Source organism: Xiphias gladius, chromosome 24 (genome assembly GCF_016859285.1).
Source record: "Xiphias gladius isolate SHS-SW01 ecotype Sanya breed wild chromosome 24, ASM1685928v1, whole genome shotgun sequence".
NCBI lineage: Eukaryota > Metazoa > Chordata > Actinopteri > Istiophoriformes > Xiphiidae > Xiphias > Xiphias gladius.
The window spans coordinates 11,680,214-11,690,334 of NC_053423.1; the positions used below are offsets into that span (position 1 = coordinate 11,680,214).

General features: G+C 41.6%; 1 protein-coding gene across 6 annotated transcripts in view; it reads right to left on the minus strand.

The window, feature by feature from the left end:
• Nucleotides 1-4,874, minus strand: part of ctnnal1 (catenin (cadherin-associated protein), alpha-like 1) — a 50,323-nt gene extending 45,449 nt beyond the window's left edge. For 2 of the 6 annotated variants that reach the window (XM_040121904.1, XM_040121901.1), the window contains exon 1: nt 4,135-4,495. In XM_040121904.1, coding sequence (XP_039977838.1) covers nt 4,135-4,230 — 96 coding nt within the window. In that variant the 5' untranslated portion in view covers nt 4,231-4,495. Of the gene's footprint in view, nt 1-3,767; nt 3,965-4,134; nt 4,496-4,660 lie in introns of those variants that run through there. The other 4 variants (XM_040121903.1, XM_040121905.1, XM_040121906.1 and 1 more) reach the window with 3 other exon arrangements.
• Between the last annotated feature and the right edge of the window lie 5,247 nt (nt 4,875-10,121).

Here is a 10,121-nt window from a genome sequence, read left to right on the forward strand (position 1 = left end):
CAAGTCCGCGCCCCGACAGGGCTGCTGTGTTTTTATTAAGAACACACCTAAATTATAAAAACCCAGGAACAGAACTGTTATTTCACTAATCACCACTTCAAATAAGGAATCACATCTCAAGGAAAAAGCAGCCAGATTATTGCTAATAGCCTTCCAGCTGGCTACAGACCACATCACAGGTAGGACACACACAACAGCAGACACTTTTGCTTAGTTTCCCTTCTGTGTGATGCCTATTACATTTTTGACCACCACCAGAGCAATTCATTATCCTCAACCTGCACCTCACAGTGCATGTCTATTGGTATGGAGATGGCAGTAGGAGAAAAGGTGAAGTAAAATCAAATTAATGAATTCCTCACTAAGGAAAGTGCTTCCGCTAAATTAGGAAAAGGCTCCTTCTGTTTCGAAAAGGCTGAAGTGAATGGTCAAAGTGATGGAGATTACAACTAGAAAACATCTAAGTGGCTACATTATGAAAACAGGACTCAGACACATTTAAACAGAATTTAAATTGCAAAAACTCAGAGCAGCAGTAACCTTGGGAATGAAGTTGACATTCAGACTCACTGTCAAATAGATAAACGCATACACAAGAAATCAGTATGACAGGTGAACATACAGTATAAGTATGAAAAGAAAAAAAGGTGGGTAGGACTGTCTTCCTCTATTTATTTTGTGTGTGTGTGTGTACGTGGGCTTGTTTTACTATACTCATGGGGTCAGACACTGGGAGCCCACTATACTTATGGGGTCCAACAGTTTTTTTGGGGACCAAAACGCTGGACCCCAGAAGTTTAAATGGCTATTTGCGGGTTAAAACTTGGTTCTAGGGGTGGAATGGAGGTTAGGGTTCAGATAAAGGGCTAGGAAATGCATTATGTCGATGACAAGTCCCCACGGACATAGTAAAAGCAGGGTGTGTTTGTGAGTGTGTGTGTGTGTGGGGTAGTGGCGGTGGTTGGGGGGGGGGGGGGGGGTTGCAAAGCTGGGAGTCTCCCAGGCCTATAATTACACCCTGGTGGGAGTCAAGCTGATAACAGAGGCCTGAGGATATCAACGTCATAGCAAGGCGAGGAGAGGAAAGGAGAGGAGAGGAGACGTGACACATAATAAAAGAAGGGGATAGTGCACAACATAATACCTTATCAAACACTGACTTTTCTCACTGACACAGCTTTTTCATTTCCTCCTTGATAGTTATCTAAAGACCCCTACAACACATGAACACACATGAACACACACACACACACACACACACACACACACACACACACACACACACACACAAAGCTCCTTAAGAATAAAAGCCACACAACACAGCCCACAAAGTCTATGCATTTACAATGACTATAATAATTCAATTAAAACCCATGTAAGGCAATACCGATTCTCAGAACCGCCACATAAACCTCTTAACTGAGTTATCTACTCACATTAAGGCCGTTATTAGAGCACCACACCTGGGTTTAACATCAGTCTTTCCAATGACCATTGGCAGTTTTTTTACAGGATTCTCTTGGCAACTTGAGTTTCTGCACATGCCACACACACCCACATATGGCAAGTGATGGGGCTTATAATTATTGTGTAACTGCAATGCAAAATCCCTTTATTTTCCTGTTATATTCCTAATTTCTATTATTATTATCATCATCATGTAAAATCTACAGAAGTTACTGGGGAAATCAAGCTGCTATGAAACATGTAGGGCTGCAACTAACAATTATTTTCATAATCAATTAATCTACCAATTATTTTTTTTAAATTAAGAGATTAAACAGGTAATCGTTTGGTCTATAGAATGTCAACAAACAGCAAAAAATGCCCATTTGAAGTTCCCAAAGCCAATGGTGACGCCTAAAAAATGTCGTGTTATATCCAAACAACAGTCCAAAATCCAAAGATACTCAGTTTAATCTCATAGAAGAGGGAGACAACCTGCAAACTGAGCATCCGGGACCATTAACTTTGAGGCATTTGTGGTTTAAAAATTATAAAAAGATAAATCAATTATCGAAATTGTTGGCCTATATGGCAGTCGACTAATCTATTAACTGACTAATCGTTTCAGCTCTACAAGCTCTGCATATTGGCCGTTAAGGCATTATCTGCCTGCATGTGCTAAACTGGATAAAAAGCACTCAGAGCAGGTGAAACTAATGTACCGGTCAGCCCTGACCGCCTCATCGTCCTTCTGATGACATCACACCAACAACAACAACAACAAAACATTATATATGTCGGTAACAGTCCTTGAAAATGTTGTTTCATTCAGCATTGCAGCGCTCTGTTGCTATGGGGACATGCCTCACAAAGGGAAAAAGAGAAAGTTAGGAAACATTGTCCTTGAGGCCCACTGCTCGACAGTGGACTGTTATGTTCTGAATATCGTTACAGCACACAGCACTTTCTTCTATGCTACGGACGGGAGCGCAGCCAGTCTTTCTCAGCGGGCAGGTTTGCACCATACGTTTGCTGCAGCGTAAATATTATCAAGATAAATTAAGAGTGCAGCAGATTTACTGTATGCCTTTGTGCAATGTTACAGCACTGCTAACTAGAAATATTCGTACACAACATGCTGTTTGCATCATAGGTTAAAGCTCACCTAGATTTACCCTTAAGGTCTCATCCTGTACAACCAAACTACTAAAATTTTCTTTTTGGTGTACTTATGCGTGACTGAAAATCTACATCATCTAAAATGAACAGCCGACGCGAAGGGGCACACCCCCAACAGATGTTCTTTTCTGATAATAAACCCATATCCATTCAGTACAGCGTGACCTTATATCTTTCAAATGAGCCAGTGCAATGAGAGGGAGGAAGCAGGCTTTCAGCATTCACAGGGGAAGGACAGTGTCAGGGACCTTCCATCATGGTATTGTCCAGACTCTGTTAAATCACCAACGGGGTGCCTCTCTCGTCCACTGTCTCTCGGTGGAAACAACAGAACATTTACAGGTCACTGCCCCTATAGCCTCCTGCACATCAAGAGAATATTAGCATTTATAAGACTGGTTGTCATTCCCCTATTGAGGAGATGCGACCCACCCCTCATCCCTACGTGGCCACACAGGAAGCAACAGTGGGAAACAGTCATGCTCAGGTTAAAAGCAGAGGGTTTGAATGAACCATGTGTAATTGTTCCTGAAATGGAAATTAATAGCCTAAAATGGCATTATTGTTTAAAAAGATATTACAAATCAGCTTTGGAATTTGTAGCCTACTTTGTTGCTCTATACAGGAAAGTGATCCATTAACTCAGTGACCTAAACTCCAGGCTTTTGAAGCTGGGACTACTGTTTCAAGTGTGCAAGAGAAGAGTTGCTGAAAGAGTGCGGTGGCTGTAAGTGGGTCTTTCAGCCTCTTCTGTTTATTGAAAAACAAAACACGTGCCTCTAAAGTGGCCCAATTAGGGAAGTGGGAGTCACAGTGCAGTTCGGCTCTGGCAAAGGGGAGCAGGCGCAAACCGTCTGGGGAAACTTCTACGCTCTCTAGAAGAGGTATTTTCTCCAAGTGGAGTGTGAAGACTTCAAAGGGGGGTTTCTGGTGGTCTCCAGCAAATATAGAGAGATTAATACCACGATTTCATTGGGGGTTTTTTCGGATGGCTGATCATTGGCTTAATTGTTCCCGTTTTGACTTCCCTATTTACAGTACAGTGCAGCCTGTTATGTAATTCTGTAGCCTACCAACTTCTGCCCAACAACAACAAAATCTGCGCGTCCCCGGCCCCATGTGTGTCCCCGTGGATGCCGTACACGTTACAAAAGTTTGGACGACCGTTCCCGAGACTTCGCTGGGTGCCGTGTGTAACAGGTCGACTTGGAAGTAGGCTGCGACGCACTAACATTACCGATTAAAAAAAAACAAAACAACAACTACATGACAGCAGGGACGATGTGGCCGCTCGCGGTGAATCCTCCGCACGTGGGGCAGGCTTTAAACACGGCACGAGAAAGGAAACACGCAGTCTCCGCAGACGAACAGGTAAAACGGGGGGGAACCGAAGTTGGCCCCGGGAGTTCGAGGAAGGGCCGTTGTTGGGAAGCCGAAGTGCGGTTTAAAAGCACAACAGGTTCGGAGAATCCAGTACAGCGTCTTGTTTTACGTTCGTGGGGTACTCACCTGCGACACTAAGGGAATAAGCGTCTGCTCCACCGAGCGAGTTTTGATTTCCAGACCGGAATCAAAGTTGCCGTTGCCGCACGGAGATGAAGCCATTCCCGCCGAGCTCTCCCTGCCCTGACACACAATACACGCCACTAACTGAGTTCGCCGAGAGCCTTCCCTCCGCTGTTTCGCAGCCGCGAGCTGCTGTGACGGACTCGCGGTTACACACCGGGGTCTCGCACTCGGTTACACGGTCGTTTACCGAGTGGCTCTCCACACACGCGCGCTGCTTTAATCCACTCCGGCTCGCTGGTGGTGCCGCTGCGCCCGCTAACGTCCATGTAGTTTACTCAACTACGGCAGGGAGCGGACTGCAGCACACCAGTGTGGGCAACACACACACACACACACACACCACACGCCACAGCAAGGACACACACCTTGAGGTTTCCACTGCTGGCTGCTTATGTGCTGCAGTTTCTCATTTTGCACGGTGACAATCAGGATGATAACTTTGACTTTAGTCTGCTTGTTCACTCACCTACGGCAGTGATGTAAATCGAGTCAAAACAAATTCTCTCTCAATCCAAACAAATTTGGAGAAAGTATTTGAAGTTACAACATCATTGGTCTAGGGCGTGCAAAAAAAGAAGATTTGATGTTATAGAAGTTTAAAAATTTATCATCCATCCATCCATGCAGATTTCCCAGGACTGAGCATCCAGTGCCCTCCAGAGAAAGGAGCACTGCTCTGGTTTGATCCACAAGACAAAGAATCCCATATTGTCCCCTGGAGTCTGAGAATCCCTTATCATTCTCTCCAAATACACATCAGATATGCCAATCAAAGCCGGCTGCCCTGAGCCACATGGGACAGCTGCACTGACTGGAATGCAGTGCTTATCCTAAAAACGTTACCTTTTGTTTGTCTGAAGAAAGCACTGATTCTCCTGAACTTACCTCCTGAGGTGCCGTCATTTACCCAGGGTTCAAAACGGAAGAAGGGGCCCCTTAAATATCTTAACTAAACTGGTTCCAAAAGTGTGAATTTATGATTTCTTACTGCTCCAGTTTTGGTTGAAATCAGTAGAATTGCAAACAAGCGTTGATGAAAACATAACAGAGCAGAAATGGTGAAAATGGTTACAGAAGCTTAGCGTGAAACCATCGATAAAACTCATCATTTCAGTTAGGGATGTGTGTTTGAGATGTAGATAGATGGACTTTTTTTTTTCCAACTTTTTTGTCAGTTTTTTCAATTTATAAGTGGAAATATTTCATGCATAAAAACATAGGAGTATAAATCTCCCTTTCCCCATTTAATTTTTACCAAAAGTTAATACCCCCCCACATCTCTCCCAAATCCCAAAACTACTTTCACAATACAGATGTCAAGATGCGAAGATGCCGAAAGGGATCAACCAAAAGCATCAGCAATACAATAGATCTATCAGTCTGATGTAAGTATTTTGGTGTATGATTAAGATTTTGCAAAAAGGCTTATTTTTGCTTAAGATTATAATGTTCCTGAGAGGAATAGTAGGATGACATTTCATTTTAAACAAATTGAAAGACTTGGAGGCAAAGATGGCTCACATATAATATATTCTAGATGGAGTATATTTTATGGATATGAGACGATTCAGCGTCCTCTGCTCAGCATCAGGTCCATATGTTCTACTTATACAATTGTTAACTGCGTCAGAGGTTCTTTAAACCTTGCTGTCACACTCCGAAATGAGGAGCATGTTTTATCCTTCTTATTTTGTTACCCAGTGAATTGAATCCAAAAATATGGCTCAGTATTGGATCTGAGCCTGACCAAACTATTGCTAAATTCTTTGTATCCTCAAGTGGCTCCAGTAGCTATTTCTAACTTTACAAGTGCGGCTACTGGATGACAAGTGGTGAGTAACACTTCATGTTACAAACACAGCAGATGGCTGAGAGCAGATATGGCTTATAAGCACTGTGGCACTGTTACTGAGGGCTTTTGCTGCCTGCTTTATCATCAACTATGGTGGCTGGCTAGCTCTCTGTGTCAGCAGTGGAGACAATGGCAGTGTGTGCATGTGTGTGTGTATTTGTGTGTCTGTGTGTGTGTGTGTTAAGACTGCCTGCCGCTGTCAGGCCCAGCCAGTATTTATTTAAAACCCCAAAGCTATGCTTTAGTTTAACCCTCCCTGTTTACATAGGTTTCACTCCACACAAACACACAGACATGTACACACACACACACACACACACACACACACACACACACACACACACACACACACACACATACACTTACACAGCATCATTATGAAGGCATGCAAGCAGTTTGGCTGCTATGAGCGGACATGGTTGTGTTCCACTTTGATGAATGGCCCTACTACTAACTAGATAATATCTGTGTGTTTTTTGTTAATCTGCTCTGAGGCTCTTTTCCAGGCGATAAGATAATAACAAGCTCCACTTTGGCCACTTGCATTGTGCTGTATCAACTTGTGTTGGCTTAAATGATTCTGGTCACAGTAGATAATGCAAGAGGCAGAATAAGATAAGACATATGATCTATCCTGTAACTTTTCAGTGGAAATAGTTTAGTTATCGTCTGGACAAATAGCTTCCAAATCACAGGCTCAAAGAAACACTATAGTGTGCACATTTCTCACTGAGTTTGTAAGTGCCATACTCCTAGCTGTGAAACAGGCTTGTTTTTCTACACAGTATCTCATTTGTTGTGGAATATTCAATATTTGCTTTTCTGCCTCTAATCTCTTTTAGGCACATTGCATTTTGACAATTTGCCTGAAAAACCATACAAGCAGGAAGTCCCTTTTGTGTATACTCATCTGCACAGTCCAAGGGTATTTCTCGTTAAATAAAACATGCTTATGCATAGTGTGATTGTGTTGCTAACAGCTGCTACTGTCTCTTTCCATGCTTTAGAAGTGCCTACTTCTCCTCTCTCTCTCTCTGGATCATTCCTTCTGGCTGTACTACTCCTGGGACAGGAAACGCTGAGCCTAAAGAGATAGTGATTTTGCACACTGCAAGATGTAAAATGAGTGCACTCAGTCATATTCCACTGTTGGATAAGTAGATTAAAAATTTGGCATTAAAAAGAGGGATTGTGATGGAATGTTGAAGGATTTTCCCCCTGAATTTTGAAAAGGTAGAAAGTTCAAGAAAGTTAGAGAAAACAATTTATGCCAATATAAAAATATTTGATTTATATGTACATATACAGTGTTCTTATATGATGGTGCTCCTTATACATATTTTAGACAAGATTATGTGTTGAATTTGGTCGTTTAGTTCTCCATGTTTTGGACATATTTTCACACCAAAGTTCACACATTCACATTTGCCTCCAGGAAAACCATAACCCTAAGCCTGCTGGTCAAATGAACTTGTCTAGAAGAAATATCACTCTGAATACTTTCATGAATTGCTACTGTGTCCTTGACAGGGACCTGCTCCTGAACCTACCCTCTTAGCATGATACAGTGGCCAGAGAGGCCCCTGTGAAGGAGAGGAGGTCAAACTGAGTTGAAGTGCTCTGGTTGAATGTTTAGTTGGCTGCACACTGTTTTTACTGACTGACCTTGAATAGTTTTACAGTTTAAAGCTTAAGGGGATGTTTATAATGTTAGATGGGTTTAATCCTGACTAGCTTACAGGTGTTTATGTTAATATGGACTCTTATCAGGCAAAATTACACTGCTTCCAGTGCAAATAATAGGCACAAGAGAATTAGAAACTGGATTGAAATCAGACATTTTAATATGTTGAAGAAAAAAAAAAATTAAAGCAGCAATGCTAATAAGGAGCAAGTCATCTGTTTGTCATTTGCTGCTCTCCTTCTACCAAGTAGGCACCCTTAGGGACAAGGCTAATTTAATTCCACGTAAACACAACCAGGCAGCAGCAAAGTACCATGCAGACGCCCATCACAGTAATCTTGGCCTTTCTTTGCCTCCATTTCTGTTGTTACATAATCACGGACACCTCGCATGCACTCATTATCATTCAGTTTCCATCCAGCACTTTGTCTGACGGCTGCCTCATTTGTCAGAGATGCTCTCTGAAGTTGGAAATAACAATACTTGTAAACACACAGGAATTTATAGAGGTGTAACGCATAAATGGACACTTTATGCATGAGCTGTAGGTTTCAACATATATAGGCATACAAACTTAATACACAGTCACTCACAATTGTGAAAATATGTCCATGCGCACCAGAGAAATTACGACAATATGTAAACAACTTGTAAATTCAGTTCAGGTGTATTTTACTGATGCTGATCGAGAAAAAACAAAACTACATGAAATTGTGAAAAATGTGTGATTTTTGTGTTTCCCAAGAATGAGTTTATATACTTCACATAATCTACAAAGATGTTTAGCTATTTATTTTATTCTTTGCATTCTTGCATACAATAACAAGCATTCACCAAGATAAATTCAGTTTTTTTTCTACACAGTTCAGAGAAAGTAAACACAGTCAAGTGCTTCAAAATACTGTTCTCACCTGAGATCTTAAGAGTGTAATAGTATAATTATAGAGTCATTACATGCACTGTTTTGGCCTGCCTCAACCACAGTGTTAAAGCATGGTTGTTTGTAGGTGAGTGAGTAAGAAAATGGCTTTGAATGAGACAGACACTGTAAACTCCTTAAGAATAATAAAGTATTAAAAGAAAAACAGAAGGCCTCTCTGTCATCCCTCAACCCCTTAAGTATTTCTATAAATATGAAGTTCATTATGGGTTATTCCCTAAATTACTCTCCACTCTCTCAAGAGGGCTTCAGAGCTCCTCAAGCACAATGAGTTACTGAGCATTTGGTGGCAACATACTGTATGGCACAATGACATGAATGAATAAAAAATTTAAGGATACTATATACACTATAAAACACATTTAATTTTCTGCTTTCATAAATTCTAAATGAATAAGGTAGAAGGTCAGATTTTCTCTTGTAAGCATTACATAGGACAGAGCTTCTCAATTTTGGGATCAGGATTGTACTTGGGGTTTCTATTCTGAATTAAAGATAAATGGAAATACAACAGAATTAGATTACACTTTCTGAACTAACAAACAATATATCTCTTATATTCACTATATATACAAACGCTATAGCCCAATTTCTAATCACAAATCCATACATAAATAATACATAAACCCATTGCCTAAATCAAAGTGTTTTCCCCTGATGACCCAATCATCACTGGGTTAAAGAAACAGGTTTACTTAGTGCTGGTAAAGAATGTGAATAGCAAGGGCATTTATCACCCTGGTGCAAAGACATGCTCACAAAACATCTCGCACAAAGCCGGATCCTTATTCTCTTTGTCCTGGGAAAATAGGACAGGATCTTTCCTTAATAAACCTCCTCTTTCCTGCAATGAGCCATTACATTTGAGCAAATTAGTCCTGCATTATGTAAGCAAGTACAGAGATTTCACCACAAGAAAAGGATAAATGCATAGTCAAAGATACAAAGATAATAGAGATGCATTTTCATAGAAACAGCTGTCTCTCTGGAGATGAAAGCCATAGATGCATGGGTATCCTCCACAGAGAGGTCGTCTCACCCTGCCAAGTCTGCCTAAATCCCGTCTGGCTGAGACTGAGTGAGGGACAACAATAGCAAGGCAAACATAATCTATTTTTTTACCCAAGTGTTGGTGTCAGTGCGCCTGTTTTGTCTTTGTCACACACATATACCACAAGTCGGCACGGTCAGAGGCGAGCCAAAAAAGGCCCAGGCACCCCTCCTTCCCCTCTCGATCCCTTCTCACTTCCTCTTTGGCTTTATCCATGTTTGTCTTTGCTACATTTATCATGTCATCTCAAGGGCTCACAGATGCCATCGCATTTTTCCCCTGATCATGTCAAGTAGGTGCTTGGAGACTCCTTGTGACAAAAGTGTCGCGTCAACCTTTGAAATCCAAAAGGCCCAGGGGCTTGTTTTTTTTTTTTTTGCCAAGCAAGGCTGTCTGGCTG